At 42.2% G+C, this 19,407-nt stretch overlaps 2 protein-coding genes across 5 annotated transcripts in view; one reads left to right on the top strand and one right to left on the bottom strand.

Moving 5' to 3' along the window:
• The window catches only part of focad (focadhesin), a 93,078-nt gene extending 84,034 nt beyond the window's left edge, over positions 1–9,044 (top strand). For all 3 annotated transcript variants that reach the window (XM_064931707.1, XM_064931708.1, XM_064931706.1), the window contains 9 exons: positions 3,523–3,732; positions 3,925–4,040; positions 4,270–4,530; positions 4,688–4,777; positions 4,922–5,099; positions 5,406–5,503; positions 8,248–8,499; positions 8,687–8,762; positions 8,926–9,044. In XM_064931707.1, the coding sequence (XP_064787779.1) occupies positions 3,523–3,732; positions 3,925–4,040; positions 4,270–4,530; positions 4,688–4,777; positions 4,922–5,099; positions 5,406–5,503; positions 8,248–8,499; positions 8,687–8,762; positions 8,926–8,999 (1,355 nt within the window). In that variant the 3' untranslated portion in view covers positions 9,000–9,044. The remainder of the gene's footprint in view (positions 1–3,522; positions 3,733–3,924; positions 4,041–4,269; positions 4,531–4,687; positions 4,778–4,921; positions 5,100–5,405; positions 5,504–8,247; positions 8,500–8,686; positions 8,763–8,925) is intronic.
• Positions 9,045–10,023: 979 nt separating this feature from the next.
• hacd4 (3-hydroxyacyl-CoA dehydratase 4) lies at positions 10,024–19,179 on the bottom strand. Of its 2 annotated transcripts, none has more exons than XM_064931711.1 (7): positions 19,042–19,179; positions 18,401–18,529; positions 17,530–17,657; positions 17,084–17,196; positions 14,506–14,612; positions 13,343–13,474; positions 10,024–10,112 (listed from the first exon to the last, which is right to left on the bottom strand). In XM_064931711.1, exons 2-7 carry the CDS (start codon positions 18,429–18,431, stop codon positions 10,030–10,032), a joined length of 594 nt encoding a protein of 197 aa, XP_064787783.1. In that variant the 5' UTR covers positions 18,432–18,529; positions 19,042–19,179; the 3' UTR covers positions 10,024–10,029. The 2 variants fall into 2 exon arrangements, with proteins under 2 accessions (XP_064787783.1, XP_064787782.1); XM_064931710.1 differs by having other exon boundaries at positions 18,401–18,507.
• Between the last annotated feature and the right edge of the window lie 228 nt (positions 19,180–19,407).

Below are 19,407 nucleotides of genomic sequence, written 5' to 3'. Positions count from 1 at the left end.
GAGTGTTGACGAGGACAAGGCTGGGGATCACTCTGTCATGCTGATTGAGTTTGAATAACAGACTGGAAGCTTCAAAAGGAGGGTGATGCTTGGAATCATTGTTCTTCCTCTGTCAATCAAACACATGCCGTCATCATTGCTTTGCACAAAAAGGGCTTCATAGGCAAGGATATTGCTGCCAGTAAGATTGCACCTATATCAACCATTTATCGTATCATCAAAAACTTCAAGGAGAACGGTCCAATTGTTGTGAAGAAGGCTTCAGGGCGCCCAAGAAAGTCCAGCAAGCGCCAGGACCGTCTCCTAAAGTTGATTCAGCTGCGGGATCGGGGCACCACCAGTACAGAGCTTGCTCAGGAATGGCAACAGGTAGGTGTGAGGCAAAGACTTTTGGAGGATGGCCTGGTGTCAAGAAGGGCAGCAAAGAAGCCACTTCTCTCCAGGAAAAACATCAGGGACAGACTGCTTTACCCCAGTCCTCAGCAGTCTGAGGACTGGGGTAAAGTCATTTTCTCTGATGAATCCCCTTTCCGATTGTTTGAGGCATCCAGAAAAAAAGCTTGTCCGGAGAAGACAATGTGAGCGCTACCATCAGTCCTGTGTCATGTCAACAGTAAAGCATCCTGAGACCATTCATGTGTGGGGTTACTTCTCAGCCAAGGGAGTGGGCTCACTCACAATTTTACCTTAGAACACATCTATGAATAAAGAATGGTACCACCACATCCTCCGAGAACAACTTTTCCCAACCATCCAGGAACCGTTTGGTGACGAACAATGTCTTTTCCAGCATGATGGAGCACCTTGCCGTAAGGCAAAAGTGATAACTAAGTGGCTCGGGAAACAAAACATTGATATTTTGGGTCCATGGCCAGGAAACTCCCCAGACCTTAATCCCATTGAGAACTTGTGGTCAGTCCTTAAGAGGTGGGTGGACAAACAAAAACCCACAAATTCTGACAAACTCCAAGCATTGATTATGCAAGAATGGGCTGCCATCAGTCAGGATGTGGCCCAGAAGTTAATTGACAGCATGCCAGGGTGGATTGCAGAGGTCTTGAAAAAGAAGGGTCAACACTGCAAATATTGACTCTTTGCATCAACTTCATGTAATTGTCAATAAAAGCCTTTGACACTTATGAAATGCTTGTAATTATACTTCAGTATTGCATAGTAATATCTAAAGACACTGAAGCAGCAAACTTTGTGGAAATTAATATTTGTATCATTCTCAAAACTTTTGGCCACGACTGTAGATACACTTTCCTTCTCATTCATTACTGCTGCACTGCTTGTTGTAGCGCTGAGTGAAATTAGGAAGAACAGGAATTTTATGGATTATAGAAGTGTTGAATACAAAGTGTTGACAGTGCTGAGTAAGAACACTCATAAAAAACAGCAGCTCTTTGCTGTATTCGTTGACCGTCTCTCTCTAGTAATGCTTTTAAACGTTTTGAAATCTCACAGTATCAATTTTGGCGTAGCTTTCTTTTATGTCTGCTTCATTATTGCAGACTCTGTCATCTGAGCAATCTGATTGGCCAGCGGGAACATAGTGCAATTGATTTCCTCTCCAGGCCCACCGGGAAGGCAGAGTTTGTACCTTTAGACATGAAATGGCAACAGTTTGCCTACCCGGCGCGCAAGGCAGCTGAAATGGCTGCACCTACCACCAACAGCCCGAGACAAATAAAACATAAAAGTAGAAACACAAGGCTTTATCGTTGGGTTTTTTACAGAAATGTTTGCCGATCGACTAGAACTGTTTAGAGATCGACAAGTCGATCGCGAACAACCGGTTGGTGACCAATGTTCTATACAGTTGTGGCCAAAAATATTGGCAACCGTGCACTTTTTTCAAATAATGCACCATTCCTGTTGATAAAAAAAAAATGGTATCCACATATGCATGTCTTTGGTTTGCAGTTGAACAAAACAAAAAAAATCTGAATGTTAGCTTAAGTAGTTAGAAATAATTAGATTTCAAGCAGGTAATTTTCCTTTACTTTGGAATTGAACTCACCTGTGGTGAGTTGCAGGTGTCTGCAATATAAAAATCACTCATTCAACCAGTTTGAATAGAGAAAAGGACTCGTTCTCCTGTTATGTGTCACTGTGTTTACCGCAATGAGCATGGAGAAAAGAAAGAAAACCAGAGAATTAGCTGAGGAGGTCAAGACACAAGATTGTAGCCAAGCGTTGACAATCTCAAGGCTATAAGTCCATCTCCAGAGACCTCGATGTTCCTGTTTCCACCGTACGTAATGTTATCATGAAGGTTAGGGCCCATGCCACTGTAGCCAGCCTCACTGGATGTGGCCGCAAGAGAACTTGATGGAAGATTGCAGCAAAGGATTGTTTGAATGGTGGAGAATGCACCTCGATGCACCTCGATCAACTGCCACACAGACTCAAGCGGACCATTGGACACAAAGGTATGACAGTTTCAACTCACACCATCCGTCGCCAACTCAATGAAAGGGGATTATATGGTAAGAGACCCAGGAGGAACCCACTGCTGCGAGAGAGACATGAGAAAGTCAGACTGCAATTTGCCAAAACACACCTGAACATGCCAAGATCCTTCTGGGAGAATGTCCTCTGGACAGATGAGACCAAATTAGTTTTTTTTGGCCAAGCACTCCATGTCTCTGTTTACAGAAAACAAAATGGAAGTATTCAACGAAAATTACACCTTCCCTACAGTCAAACATGGAGGAGGTTCAGTGATGTTTTGGGGTTACTTTGCTGCCTCTGACACTGGGTGCCTTGAATGTGTGCATGGCATCATGAAATCAGGAGAATACCAAGGCATTTTGGAGCACAATGTCGGACCCTGTGTCAGAAAGCTGGGTCTCTGTCAAAGGTCATGGGTCTTCCAGCAGGACAATGACCCCAAACACACTTCAAAAATCACCCAGGAATGGTTCAAGACAAAACTCTGGACTGTTCTGAAGTAGCCAGCAATGAGTCAAGATCCTAAATCCCATTGAAAACTTGTGGAGAGATCTGAAAACAGTAGTTGGGAGAAGGCACCCTTCAAATCTGGGAGAACTGAAGCAGTTCTCAGAAGAGGAGTGAGCCAAACTGCCAGTACAAAGGTGCAGGAAGCTCATTGATGGCTATAGGAAGCGCTTGATTGCAGTAATTGTGACTAAAGGCTATGCTACCAAATATTAAGTCTAGGGTATCAATAATGCCATTTGTTTATTTTCTGAATGAAAAACAAACATTCTGTAATATTAATAATGAAATTAATTGTGGAGACCAAACACGTTGGTCAATTTCAACTTCTTTTTGGTGAAAATTGTGAGTTACTTGAAAAAAAGTGCAAGGGTGCCAATATTTTTGGCCACGACTGTATGTACTTCTATGCATGACTCAGTATTTTCTTATAAATACTTTAGGTAGACTTAGCTTGCCCCGTGTAACACAACTAATGGAGTCGTGCTAAACGTGTAAATCCTGCCCCTTCCAATGCATGGAAAAAAGCTTAGTCAAGCACCTCTCTCTCTCTCTCAGTGCCCCAGGACTTCAGTTACCTCCCAGAGAAGAGTGTGATCAGGTCTGCTGTGGACTTCCTCACCGAGGCAGGAAAGAAAGGTCCAGAGTTTGCCCACCCTAGCCTGGTGAAGACAGCCCTGGCCTCCCTGGCCACAGTGGGAGGGAGTTACCAGTACCCCCCTGTCAACTGGAGCGCCATCCTGTCCCCTCTCATGAGGCTCAACTTTGGTACTGTGATACCCTCCCCACCTATCTGTTTCCACATAGTCATACACTTCACAAACACGCAGATAAATGATATGGCCTCCTTGTAAAATAAATGTTCATCTCAGTAGGAAAGGATAAATATGTACACACACACACACACAGTGAAAGCCTAGCAATCATGGATTAGCAAAATACATGTTATTTTCCCAACAGGTGAGGTGGTCCAACACCAATGTATAGAGCTGGCATCCAACCAAGCCCAGTCTTCCCAGAGTGCATCTCTCTTCCTGGGGGTGTGGCTGAGCCCTCCCCTGGTCCACAGTCTTAGTGTGAGTCCTCCATAACCCTGTTTGTAATCCTCTATGAATATGCCATTCAGGGATTTTCAATTCTGAATGTCAGTGAATGGTCAAAGTTCTATGGGTTTCATTTTCTCCCTGGAAGTTTATTGGTCAATTATTGTTTGGCCAGACATTACAGCTTGAAATAACCCCCCCCCCCGAAGTGAAGAGTGCGAGCCCTCCATTCATTCTTCCTCCACGGTTCTCTTCCCCCTAGATGTGGACGCGAGGTCACCTGTACGACAATCTCTCTGTATGGATGAAGCACGTGTCGGAGGACAAGCTTCAGGTTTACTTGGAGACCCTGGGTCTGCAGCAGTTCCAGCAGGATGTCCGGCCCCAGCGCCTGGCCATCTGTTTGTCCCTCCTCCGGGGCCTGGCACAGGCCATGGCCCTCCCCAACCCGCCCAACACCGTCTGGGCCGTCCTGTGTACTACTATAGAGAAGATCTTCAACATACTCCCCAACCACATACAGGCAGGGAAATCTTTATTTTTTTAGACAAGTACACCTGTCACTTATTCTTCTTAGTCAATCACACGACAAGAAATGGCTGTGTGTGCAAGACCAGTGATCACTAAGCATTATTGAATATCGACCATGCACTGAGTTGTATGTCCATGGTTTATTGTAGGACCAAGAGGTGCACCTGTACGTGGGAGTCTCCAAATGTCTGTCCGAGTTGGCTGACACAGAGATCGACCGCATCGCCCAAGTCACAGAGGTACTGATTGTCGCCTCACGCCATGCGTCATTAAAATCAGCATTCCCCAAAACCAATGTTGTCTTCGTGTTGCGTTTCTATTTTGTCCGATATCGATCACATCCCTTCTTTGAGTGGTGTGTTGCTCTATTGCCTCCTCTACAGGAACAGATGGAGAAGACCAGCTTCATCCTGGCTCACCTCACCTCTCAGGGCCGAGTGCCACTCCTGGGCCTTAACGATGTCATCGCGGCCGTGCTCCGGGGTTGGTCCAGCCACAAGGTGGGCTGGCTCCTCCTGCAGACTTTCTACCAATGCCGTCTGGCCGCCAGCCCCAACACAGGTCAGCCCAGCAACCAATCAGCTTTCAGGGCTGGCGGATTTCAACGTTGTCCTTGAACTGATCTGACCTTTTAGACCTATAGAAGTGCCAAGGGGGGTCAGGGGTATTTGTAAAGTGTTTGTAATATACTGCATTGATCGTTTATTGGTCATTGAAGTACTCCTGAAGTACTCCTGTTTTCGTTCTAGCTGCAAAAGCAGACGTGACTTGAAATACTTTGCGATTCCATTCTCTTTATTAGTTGGATCGCGTGTGCTTGTGCAGGTTTAGAAGGAAACCCTGGTTTATAACAAGTACACTTTCTAGGTGTGTCCAAACGAATGGAGTGGCTTTTGGAGCTGATGGGACTCATAAGAAATGTTGCTTACGGAGCGACCGCTGTCAAGTGTGGAGACACCAGGCAGGTCAGTAAAGTATTTGAACACTATTCTCAGAAACACATACACAGGTGCTGTGTTATTTCTGTGTGTGTGTGTGTGTGCATGTGTGTGTGTGAATTGATACATGGGACAGCTGGTATGTTTAGAGTTCACGTGCAGGTGTGATGTTGGTACAGTGAGCTCAAAGTATTGGGACAGTAACTTTCTCACTCATCATTATTCTCGGTTATCCACAATTCATTCAGGATTATCCGTAATCATGGTTGCATTCACATTCATGTAGAAGTGTTTAGAAATATATTCAATTCGGATTTACAATAAAAGTAACTCCAAAAAGACACACTATTTACCACAACCGAAAGGTTGCAAGTTCGAATCCCCGAGCTGACAAGGTACAAATCTGTCGTTCTGCCCCTGAACAGGCAGTTAACCCACTGTTCCTAGGCCGTCATTGAAAATAAGAATTTGTTCTTAACTGACTTGCCTAGTAAAATAAAGGTAAAATTTAAATTTAAAAATAAATGTTTTATTTCGATTGGGTATAAATAATCTGAAACACAACCAAAACAAACAGCAAATGAATCCAACAAATAGTCACAAGCTTGATGTAGTCATTGCGTGCTATGAATATGGCACCAAATACTTCATGTTTGACTACTTTAATACACATACGGTGCAAGAATTCAGACCCCTTCCCCTTCTCCACATTTTGTTAAGTTAACAGCCATATTCTAAAATGGATTCAATTATTTTAAACACATCCTCATCTACACACTACCCCATAATGACAATGAGAAAACAGGTTTAGATATTCTTGCAAATGTATTAAAAATATAAAACTGATATCTTATTTACATAAATATTCAGACCATTTGCTATGAGACTTGAAATTGAGCTCAGGTGCATTCTGTTTCCATTGATCATCCTTGAGATGTTTCTACAACTTTATTGGAGTCCACCTGTGGTAAAATCAATTGATTGGAGATGATTTAGAAAGGCACACACCTGTCTATATAAGGTCCCACAGTTGACAGTGCATGTCAGAGCAAAACCCAAGCCATGATCTGGTGAAGGGTACCAAAAAATGTATGCCGTATTGAAGGTCCCCAAGAACACAGTGGCCTCCATCATTCTTAATTGGAAGATATTTGTAACCACCAACACTCTTCCTAGAGCTGGCCGACCAGCCAAAATAAGCAATCGGGGGAGAAGGGCCTTGGTCAGGGAGGTGACCAAGAACCCATTAGTCACTCTGACAGAGCTCCAGGCTGTGTTCCTCTGTGGCAATGGGAGAACATTCCAGAAGGACAACCATCTCTGCAGCACTCCAACAATCAGGCATTTATGGTAGAGTGGCCTTACGGAAGCCACTCCTCAGTAAAAGGAACATAACAGCCCACTTGGAGTTTGCCAAAAGGGACCGAAAGGACTCTGACCATGAAAAACAAGATTTTCTGGTCTGATGAAACCAAGATTGAACTCTTTGGCCTGAATGCCAAGCGTCACGTCTGGAGGAAACCTGGCACCATCCCTACGGTGAAACATGGTGGTGGCAGCATCATGCTGTGGGGATGTTTTTCAGCAGCAGGGACTGAGAGACTAGTCAAGATCGAGGGAAAGATGAACGGAGCAAATTACAAAGAGGTCCTTGATGAAAACCTGCTCCAGAGTGCTCAGGACCTCAGACTGGGGTGAAGGTTCACCTTCCAACAGGACAAGGACCCTAAGCACACAGCCAAGACAACGCGGGAGTGGCTTAGGGACAAGTCTCCAAATGTCCTTGAATGGCCATGACAGAGCCCGGACTTGAAACCGATTTAATATCTCTGGAGAGCCTTGAAAATAGCTGTGCAGCAACGCTCCCCATCAAACCTGACAGAGCTTGAGGATCCGCAGAGAAGAATGGGAGAAACTCCCCAAATACAGGTGTGCCAAGCATGTAGAGTCATACCCAAGATGTTTTGAGGCTGTAATCTCGCTGCCAAAGGTGCTTCAACAAAGTACTGACCAAAGGGTCTGAATACTTGTGTAAATGTGATATTTCAGTTTTTTATTTTCAATATATTTTCTAACAAAAAAAAACAGTTTTTGCTTTGTCATTATTGGGTATTGTGTGTAAAACAATTTAATCAATTTTAGAATAAGGCTGTAAAGTAACAATGTGGGAGAAGTTAAGGGGTCTGAATACTTTCTGAATGCACTGAATATACTTTCGGTCCCCTAAAATGGGGGGACTGTGTACAAAAGGTGCTGTAAATTCTAAATGGTTCACCTGATATGGATGAAAATACCCTCAAATTAAAGCTGATCGTCTGCATGTTAACCTCACTGTCATTGTATATTTTCAATTCCAAAGTGCTGGAGTAGATTCTGGATGTCAGAAGGTGAATTCACCAATTTGTAAGTCGCTCTGGATAAGAGCGTCTGCTAAATGACTTAAATGTAAATGTAAATGTAGATAGCCAAAACAACAACAACATTTGTCACTGTCCCAATACTTTTGGAGGTCACTGTATGTGCTGCAGGTCTGTAGTTGAATGGCTATCATTCAGGAATTACTTTGGAATGTCGACCCTCGTGAAGTTGTAGCTGTGGTATTTCAAGGAATGGTATGATTTCTGACTTCTATTTGTTAGCATTGGTATGCTTTTATAGTCGTTTAATTGCCAAGTGCACAGTGTGTAGTCTTTAAATCAGGTAGTCTATTTGTGTGTTGCATATACTTGGGCTGAATAACCTGGACTCCATTACCCCATCATCCTGTGCAGGCCACTGACTTCCTGCTCCAGGTATTCGCTGCGGCGGTGATCTCCTGGGGCGACCACACCATGCCCCTCCTTCTGGGCGTTAGGACCCAGTGGTTTCCATGGCAGCAGGGGTCAGAGCCGCCCGGTCTACCTCACGCTCTCTACGGTGACGCCGTGCTGGCCGAGCAGTCAGTCTCACTATGCCTGTTGGGATTGCCCCACAGCCTGAGGCAGCTATTGGCTAAAGAGCCCTGGAGGGAACAGTCACAGAAGGTAGGTCCCCAACCTCCACACATTGATCATTTTGTTTGTGTGATGACAATGAGGTTTACTATGTGGAAACAGATCACAAAAGACACTACTACGCACTGCTCTAAACAAAATAAGAGATGAATAATGTCAGTGAATTGGTAGCAGACGGTGTTTACCTATAAGAAAACTATTTTTGTGTGGTTCTTAGTTCATAGATTGGCTTTTCAGCATCACTGAAGGTCCGGAAACTGGTCTGTCAGAGACTTCCATCAACACTGCCAAAGGTGAGACACAGCACCACAAAGCTCAATGTCCAATTCATAATATGGTCAATTAGCAGACATTTTTACATGGAAATACATGCAGTATTTCAAGACAAAAGCGCTTTTTGATTTTGACCACTGGTTTCTCACACCCCACTGCAATTTCTCTCCCCTTTCTATACAGCTGCCTTGCTGGCTTTGAAGTCCTCCACGGATTTCAAGAAAAAAGCGGTGTGGACGCGAGCGTACGGTTGGTGACCTGGGCCAACTTCCTCACAGGAAGTGACATCACAGCCATTCTGCCCAGCCTGACCTTCTTCAGCTTTGACGCTTCAAACACTCACTGCCTTGGTCTGCATGTAGCAGTATATTGTGGGCGGTATCCCAGGGTAGCAACCGCAGAGGTGACTTGGGGGTTAGGGATGGAATTTGAGAGGGAGGAGAAGAATAATTCCCCCACTCTGAGGTGTCCTGCTTAAAGCTAGAATCCTTGATTGTTTTGGTAAAACGTTGAGGGATGGGCCTGAAGAAATGTAACCGCTTTCAAATTCATAGACCGAGCTATGGATGCAAGGACTGACCATCCATTATATCAACATTATAGTTTGAACTATGTTTTGAGGCTATACAGTGTTTGGTTTATATTTTATATTTTGGTAATATATTTTTTTTACATTGGAGTAGATTTTGGGTTCTGATGAAGTACAACAATTGAACAAAACTCATGGGAATCAATGGGTATATATAAAATATGGATGAAGCAACTAAGGAATCTAGCCTTGTGGAGATAGTCTAGACACCCCTGTGCCTGCCCTGGCTTTAAGGTGGGCTTTCGACAGTGGGATGGTTTGGCCATGAAACAATCTATTTTCCCCCATGACAAGGTGTGTGTGTGTGTGTGTCTGTGTGTGTGTATCATTCCTGCCAATTGTACTGTGCAATTGTTTGCTTTACTAACATTACTGAGAAAAAGACTTGTTGTGCAACACTGAGTTCCTCATTAAAACACTTGTGATGTTAACACAAACTGATTTTCTGATGCTTTGTTCATGTTAGACTAAGTAGTGCTTAGATTGGACATCAAGCCTTGGAAGAAGAGACCAGCAAGTTTCTCAACTGAACACGTTTATAAACATTTTGCTTATCCAACTATTCCCAAAAGTGTGACCTCATCAAAGCGATGTTGTGCAAAGAAGGCTTCTTAGGAAGATGTTCTCATTTGCTGTTGGGTCATAATGCCTTCTTAAGTAACTCCCGAAGTCATATATCCTGCAATAAGAAATCCACCTCATTTCCTTTTAATCTTCTTATTCCACTTGTCAAGACGCAGTTCTCTCGCCCTCAGCGAATGCCACACTGTTACACAAGCCCCTAGAAAGACAAAAGGTTGTCACAGTTAGCAGGTTTGTTCATGGGCAGGGCAAGTAGTTGAATATAAAATATTCCGTACAGGAGCTGTGAAAGTGCTGTGAAAAAGTATTTGCTTACTTTCTGATGTTCTCTATTATTATTATTTTTTTGTGTGTATTTCTGGCACTGAATGTTATCAGATCTTCAACCAAATCCTAATATTAGATAAAAGGAACCTGAGTGAACAAATGACTCAATGTTGATACTTATTTCATTTATTTAATTAACAAGGTTATGCAATAAAAGTAATTGCCCCCTTACACTCAGTAACTGTTTGTGTCATCTTTAGCTGCAATGTCGATCAGTCTCTATCACATCCCCGTTGAGGAATTTTGTCCCACACTTCCATGCGGAACTGCTTTAACTCAATGATATTTGTGGGTTTTCGGCCATGAACTGCTAGTTTCAGGTCCTGCCACAACATCTCAATTGGGTTTAGGTAGTGACCACTAGGCCAGTAGTTCCCAAACTAGGGGTCGCAACCACATGTGGGGTCACCTGATATGAAAATCTGGTAACGGGAGAATTTCCAAAATCCGGAGAAAAACATATACTTCCAAAGATTATATTATTGTTTATCTCAAAATCACTGTAATGTGGTTCATCTTAAAAATGTAAATGAAAATTATTCAAATCTAAAAGAACCCAGAGCGACCTTTTAAATAGTGGGAAAAGGCAGCACTTGACCATTGCACATAAATCATTCCCACGGTGAAAAGCTAGGCAATTGATTTGGTGGAAACAATGAGTGGGGAGGCAGAGGCACAGAAACTCGCTTCATACCATTGTTATATAAGACTGTTAAATGAATAATTTATGGTATTGCTAGCAATCAAGAGAGAACTGAAGCTGGACTCAAAACTCCCCAGGTTAGCTCTCCAAATGGACGTCAGCTGTGAGGGCCGAGATGCCCATGTATTGACTTTTGTTCGCTATACACGTCGGCAGATGCGACGATGATGCGTCTCATGATTCCCGAGCATGAAAGGGTACATGGGATATTTAGTTTGCTGCGTGCCTCTATTGATAAAAAAAAAACAGATTCCAGGGGTTCGAATGGTGGGCTTTTGCACAGATTGGGCTCCATCTATAGCGGAACCGCTCTCACTCTGCCGTATGGACGCATTGTATGATACACCCACTGTGCTATAGTGGATACACCGAGAGCAACTGGCGGAAAAAGACCTGAGAACAGAACTCGGAGGTGTACTGCAGCAGGTAACTTCGATTGTAAAACTACATCAAACCACAATCCACTGCGCGCACGCCAGTTGGCAACACTATGTGGAGATATGGGATCCGAGCATGACAATGATCTATTTCATACCCATGCTTGGCGGTTATTGAGGGGGAGTGTTGGAAAGATTTCTCGCATTGAGAGGAACCGTTGTCATTCACAATGGATGTGTTAAAAAAATAAATGTAAAAAAGACTGTAATGAAAATAAAATGTATCCTTGCCTATGTAACAGACACTTGTGAAACTGAATGAACTGAACGCAAGCATGCAGGGGAAATACATTTAAAAAACATTCTACAGATGAGTGACTGAATCGGTGGATTCATATGAAAGAATTCTTATTGGAGAGTCTTTCAAAAGCGAACCATGCCCCCTTTCCTCGGCTCACACGAGTGATGACTGCTCACCTCCCAACACTTGGAAGTTTCACTGTGATCCTGGCTCAGTTGACATGCCCGTAAGTAAACTCGAACAGCTGATCGAGCTGTCATGTGACCTAATGCATTCACAGTTCTCTAAGAACGAGTTTTGTTTCTCTGTTCCTGGAGAGCTACTGTCCTGTAAGTTTTCACTCCATCTCTCATCTAGCACACCTGATTCTAATAATTAGCTGGTTGAAAAGCTGAATTAGGTTGGTGACAACTGGGGTTTGAGTGAAAACCTACAGGAGGGTAGCTCTCCAGGAACAGGGTTGGCCAGCCCTGACCTATGGTAGGCCTCTTGAGCAATAATGAAAAATTTCACCCAAAATCTATTTTTGTATTTAGTTCATTGTTGACATAATTCCAAAATGTTTTGCTTGTAAGCAATGAACTTTTTAAGATTTGTAAATTTCAAAATACAGAAATCATCACCGATCAAAACAACTCAAGAAATCTCTGATAATCACTGCATTCAAGACAACTGGGAACTCAGAAATCTCTGACATCCGACTTCACTGCATTCAAAACAACTGGGAACTCTGGGGGAAAAATGAGCTCCGAGAGGAAAAAAATCAATTTGAACAGCTATCAAACTTGGAATTCCAACTCGGAAACTCTGGCCTCTTTTTAGAGCTCCGACTTACCGACTTGAAGATCACTAACGTCATGATTTGACCTTGTATCCTAGTTGTCTTGAAAGCAGCACAAAACTCATGGTACCCTTCGCCAGCTCATATCTGTGTGAAGCTGTATTCAGCGCAATCATTTGCATTAAAACCAAATGTCGATCCAGGTTGGATGTGACAGCGGAGATGAGGAGTGCAGTGTCGACCACGCCCCTTGACTTTGAGAAGCTCCGACGCGACATGCATTAAGCACACCCATCTCATTAGTGGTGGTGAGATAAGATACATTGTCAGACTCATTTCCAATTGACTGAGAAGACAATCAGAAATACTGTTAGAATGTTTTTCAATTGACTGCCATGGCCCCAAATAAAAAAGTAAATATTGGCTGTCAAGTACAGAATTTGTTTCACATGGTTGTGAGGATTTTCAGATATCAACATGGGGTCGTGGGACAAAAAAAGTTTAGGAACCCCTGGACTAGGCCATTCCAGAACTTGGAAAGCGTTGCTTTTGAGCTATTCTGATGTAGACTTGCTTGTGTGTTTTGGATGATTGTCTTGCTGCATGACCCATCTGCGCTTCAGCTTCAGCTCACGGACAGATGGCCTGACATTCTCCTTTGGAATTCTCTGATACAGAGCAGAATTCATGGGTCCTTCAATGATGGCAAGTCATCCAGGTCCTGAGGCAGTAAAGCATCCCCAAACCATCACACTACCACCACCATGCTTAAACATTGGTATGAGGATCTTACTGTGGAATGCAGTGTTTTGTTTCCGTCAGACATAGTGGAACTCATTTAAGGAATTACAGAAACATTCCCTTGTTGTAAATGGCTCGTCCAGTTTCATTCAGCTTGCGCCTTTAGGCTCTGCTAAGGAAGCTAAATCTGTTAACTTACCAACAGCCAGTAAAGGTAAGTATGCCTTCAGGAGGATAGGGAAGTAAATGCCTGCAGACACCGGCAGGCTGAGCTGGAATGAGTATGTTCCCAATGACTCAAAGTAAGGCAGTGATTGGTGAATGGTAATGCCTGGAAAAGACCAAAGCAGAAAGATTCTTCGCACACACTCTTCGATACACAAAATAGACCAAGTGGAAGGCAAAATAGCAAAAACGTCTATGGTCTACTGTTAAAACACAGAAGTTGTTTAGGCAAAATGCATGTACTCTGTACTGTCTAAAAAAACACACACACACAGGCGCCTAAAGAAGTTGGAATGTGTCCCATTTCCTGACTTTAATATCTTGGTCAGCCTGCTGCGCCAACTCACTTCCTGTCTGCTCTAAATATTATTTCCTCACAACATGCAACGCCTGACTAATGCGCCTGACACATCATCACCGACTGTAATAGGATAAAACAAGACACTGAGTGGAGATTAAAACATACCAAGTGAAAGTGTACTATTACATTTCTCTATCCTCTCTCCCCTCAAAAAAAGAACTTAGAAATGCCTCATGAGCTGAGTTCAACCGTTGTACCCCATCAGAACCCAACATATAATCTTGTTTTACTGCAATGTTTGTAAACAACATAAATGTAAACAAACGCTGTATAGCCTCAAAACATGGTTTTGATAACATGGATGATCAGTTATTTTATCCATAGCTCTGTCTATACATTTGAGAGTGGTTACATTTCTCAAACTCTATCCCTCATCTCTTTACTAAAAGAGTGATGGGGTCGAAGCTTTGTTATTGTTTCAACTGCAGATTGGACCTTTAAAGGGGCATTCCGTAAGATGCAACGAGCCCTGAGTCTGTAGATAGTCTAATGAATCTGTTGGTCAGGAACTAAATTCTGTGAGAGAAAAATAACATTCCAAGCAACCTATAAAACCACTGTTTAATGTTTAGTGTCAAAGCATTGGTCTCAAACCCCCACTGTATAAAAACAGCAGGTTCATTCAGATATTTTCTTTTTTGTAACCATATTCTCATCCCTGCAAGAATCTAGTTCAAAAACCAGGAGGTGTATTTTAATAGTTGAAATAATCACTGATCTGTGGCAATGAAATCTTACTGAGTGCCTCTTATGTAAAATAATAGTAACATATGAACCTTCTGTGATGACTGAGACTATGTAGATGGGGATGGATAGGGTGTATCGAGCCCACAGCATGCCAAAGGAATCCGTGCCCATCAAACACAGGAGAACATGGGGGTACCTGCAAATGCCAGACAGAACCAAAAGTCAACCCATTAGCAACCATTGGAGTGGTGCACATTTTTGTTCCATCTTAACACTCGTTTCAAGTGTTAATGTCACGTGCACAAGAACAGTGAAATGCCTTTCATGCAAGCTCAAAACCCAACAATGCAGTAACCAATATCAGTGTAGCACTAAAAATGACATAAGGTAGAACAAAAACACACAAGAAATAAAAAAGAGAAAGTGAGAAGCCACCGTGCTTTCAGAAAGTATTCACACCCCTTGAAATGTTCCACATTCTGTTACAGCCTGAATGTAAAATTGATTAAATGTTTGTGTCACTGGCCTACACACATTACCCCATAATGTGAAAGTGGAATTATATGTTTCAAATTAACTACAAATGAAACGCTGAAATGTCTTGTGTCAATAAGTATTCAACCCCTTTGTTATGGCAAGACTAAATAAGTTCAGGAGTAAAAATGTGCTTAAGAAATCACATAAGTTGCATGGACTCACTCACTGTGTGCAATAATAGTGTTTAACATGGTTTTTGAATGACTACCTCATCTCTGTACCCCACACATACAATTATCAGTTGAGCAGTGCATTTCAAACACAGAATCAACCACAAAGACCAGGGAGGTTTTCCAATGCTTTGCAAAGAAGGGCACCTATTGGTAGATGGGTAAAAAAAAGCTGACATTGAATATCTGTTTAAGCACGGTGAAGTTTTTAATCACACATTGCATGGTGTGTCAATACACCCAGTCACTACAAAGATACAGGCGTTCTTCCTAACTCAGTTGCCAGAGAGGAAGGAAACCACTGAGGGATTTCACCATGAGGCCAATGGTGACTTTAAAACAGTTACAGAGTTTGATGGCTGTGATAGGAGATAATTGAGGATAGATATACAACATTTTAGTTACTCCACAATACTAACCAAACGGAAAATAAGTCAGTAAAGAAGTAAGCCTTGCAAAATACAAATATTCCAAAACATGCATCTTGTTGCAACAAGGCACTAAAGTTATTGGCAAATCAATTTACTTTTTTTTCCTGAAAACAAAGTGTTATGTTTGGGGCAAATCCAATCCAACACATTACTGAGTACCACTCTATATTTTCAAGCATGGTGGTGGCTGCATCATGTTGTGGGTATGCTTGTAATCATTAAGGACTGGGGAGTTTTGAGGATAAAAAATAAACTGAATGGAGCTAAGCACAGGCAAAATCCTCAAGGAAAACCTGGTTCAGTCTGCTTTCCATCAGACACTAGGAGATGAATTTACCTTTCAGCAGGACAATAACCAAAAACACAAGGCCAAATCTACATTGGAGTTGCTCACCAAGAAGACAGTGAATGTTCCTGAGTGGACGAGTTACAGTTTTGACATAAATCTGCTTGAAGATCTATGGCAAGACCTGAAAATGGTTTCCAGCAATGATCAACAACCAATTTGACAGAGCTTGAAGAATTTTGAAAAGAGTAATGGAAATGTTGTACAATCGAGGTGTGAAAAGCTCTTAAAGACATATTAACTAGAAAGACTCACAGCTGCAATCACTACCAAAGGTGATTCTAACACATGGACTTAGGGGGTTGAAGACTCATCTAATCAAGATATATTAGTTTTATTTTTCATTAATCTTTTACAAATGTTAGAGGTTTTATTTCACTTTGACATTAAAGAGTATTTTGTGTAGATTGTGTACAAAAAAAAGACAATTAAATCAATTTGAATCCCACTTTGTCACACAACAAAATGTGGAAAAAGTCAAGGGGTGTGAACACTTTCTGAACTCTCTGAAGGATATTGTACTGAAGTGATAAAGGTATATGTATAGAGCTAAGGTGACTAGGCATACAGATATATGATCAACAGAGTAACAGAAGTGTAAATTATGATTATATGTGTGTGTGTGTGTGTGTGTGTGTGTGTGTGTGTGTGTGTGTGTGTGTGTGTGTGTGTGTGTGTGTGTGTGTGTGTGTGTGTGTGTGTGTGTGTGTGTAGAGTCAGTATTAATGTGTGCATGTGTGTGTTGGCATGTCAGTGAGCGAGAATGTGTCGAGTCCTGTGAGTGTGCATAGAGACAGTGCAAAAATAAAATACAAGGGTCAACTCAGACAGTGCGTGTAGCCATTCTGTTAGCTATTTAAAAGTCGTATCGCTTGGGGATAGAAGCTGTTCAGGAGCCTGTTGGTGTCAGACTTGATGCACCGGTACCGCTTGCTGTGCGGAAGCAGAGAGAACAGTCTACGGCTTCACGACTGTGCCTATAGTCCATGATTATCTCCTTGGTTTTACTGAGGTTGAGGGAAAGGTTGTTGTCACGGCACCATACTGCCAGGTCAACACACCTGTTCCAGCCTAACTAATCAAGGGCTAGGTGAATAGTTGAATCGGATGTTAGTGCTGCGTTAGGACAAAAATGTGCAACCCAAACCTTTTTAATGTCTTTGTTCCGATTAAATATACATACCTTAACAGATCTAGAATATTCCACAGGTAAAACTGTGCACACACAACCGGTTTACTCTGGATCTCCTCTTGACTGACTATCACCATAAACAGTAGGAAGTTTCTGGTCATAACCTGGACAAGAAAACATTGGCATTAGACTACTTTTGAGGTCTTTGATATTGTCGTGAACTACAACCACAGAAGTTGTTGCAGACATACTGTGCTTTCCAAAATGACATAGTGCATCACTTATCTCCATTTGTTGCTTGCACAGTCACGTACATTCGTGTACACACCAAACAGGACCACTAATCAGAGATGAATTGCTCTAACCGGTCCTATTTTGTCTAATCGGTGAAGTGAAAATTCGCAATGAATGGATGAAGGGTACACTTTGTAGTATTTGAACAGGGCCCAGACTCCAAAGAGACAGAACACAGTGTTAAGCTTGGCAGTGGCACACACTTGAACAAACCGTGGCAGAAGGCGCGCCTTCTCGATCCCATCAGCGATGTGGAAGAGCTCCAGCACGGACAACAGCTGGCATAGACTCATCACAACCCCCACAGCATAGAAGGTGTCAGCAAGCGCGTCTGGAAAACAAGAACATTCGGTTCGGGTTCATACTTTACCTTTACTCATACTGCATTATACAGTCTCTTAAAGCATTTATGAATAGGCTCTTGAGTCTAGACAGGGATGGGCAACTACTGGCAGCCACAGCAGTTTTCCTCGTTATGTAAGTCACTGACTGTCTGCCAAACATTTTTAGATTCTTCTCCACTCTTGTAAAAAAAAAAAGAGGTGCTAAGTAGAACCATATAGGGTTTTTCGGTTTGTCCCCATAGGGGAACCCTTTGGCAAAATGTGTAGAGTTGCATGAAATTTGTTATCAAATGCGAAATCTTCTCTCCCCTCCATGGCAAAATGTGTAGAAATGCAGCAAACTTGCTTTAAAATTGCAAAAACGAAAACAAGTTCTCTCAGCTGTCAAGAGGGGGATGCGAAAATGTTTTCAAAATTATGACAAAAGGCTAAGGCCGGCTCTGACTGCATGTGCGTAATGAATGAAGGAACATAAAAAATGTGCTCTGAGTAATAGCGCAGTAACGCGTAGCCTACTTGAAGTATAGGCTATACCGACACTTAAAGCACGCTTCCGGGTTTTCCGATCACGAGTATCAAGCATGATAAATCTTAAGAATAACAGTAGTAACGAGATCAGCACACCGGTAGCAGACCCCAGCAGCGCCTCGTTATGAGTTCAGTGGAAGTTGTCCATCCCTGGTCTAGACTATCCAGCTCTGCTGTTTTGACTCTGATCTCGACAACTTACCTCCACCAAATGTGAGAAACCTGGCTGTCATGTTTGCAAATATCCATGTGTGCCCACAGAACTGAAGCAGGTTATACAGGAAAAGGTAAGCAAGTCGAATGCTGAGCCTAGAGAAGAAAAGAATACACACTAATACAAGATTTATAAAAAATTATGATATGCATACCTTCCACAAGAAGGCATCTTTTACAGTATTTAACATAATAATAGCTCATGACAATACAACAAATTATCATAAATTATCATTATTTGAATACAACAATTATAAGAATAATGTGTATGTATTTGTTTGGCAATAAAACAAATCATTATACAGCCTACTACGCGACTCAATTCTTAACTTTGTCTTGTGTTTTCCTAAAACTCCTCAACAAGTCTTGACAAATCCTGTTGTGGTTAATGGCTCGTTGGAATAAATGAGCATAATAGGCTTAGGCTACTGAAAAGAATGTTAACAGTCACGCAATGTTCAGCCACATAAAGCCCCTCGACGATTTTCTATGCAGTTTTGTGATAAGGGGAAGTTTCCTACATAAACATAATCTAAAGTATCTCCAAGTAGAGGTCTCTGCGGCCAATGCACACACTGCAAATTCTTATTTCATTCCGAAATTGGGCAAGACAAAGCTTTGTGTCCTTACCTCATTTCACCTGGAAACGACGGACGAAAAAGTAAATGATGTACTAAAGTTGTTTCCTGTGCTTATGGAAATCCCAAATTCGAGGAAGTCGACATCTCTCTCATACAAGGGCAACTATCTGACGTCAAGGAGGTTGGTCGGATATTCAGTGATGTTTGGTGCTTTTTCCTCCTAAAAATATTATGATGATGCGGATTCTGTATGCGCACTATGGCGCGTGCTTGCATATATTACGTTATCTATTCCTCTACCTAAAATATTATATAAATCAAAGGTCCATAAATACGATAAATAAAACAAACAATAGATCAAATTTGATATGAATTATACTAGAATTCAATCATACCTGCAGTGCTTTGTTACAAT

This window comes from Oncorhynchus masou, chromosome 23, assembly GCF_036934945.1.
Source record: "Oncorhynchus masou masou isolate Uvic2021 chromosome 23, UVic_Omas_1.1, whole genome shotgun sequence".
In the NCBI taxonomy this organism is placed as follows: Eukaryota; Metazoa; Chordata; class Actinopteri; order Salmoniformes; family Salmonidae; genus Oncorhynchus; species Oncorhynchus masou.
The sequence above is the reverse complement of the archived record's forward strand: the minus strand, read 5'-3'. Positions and strand labels throughout refer to the sequence as shown.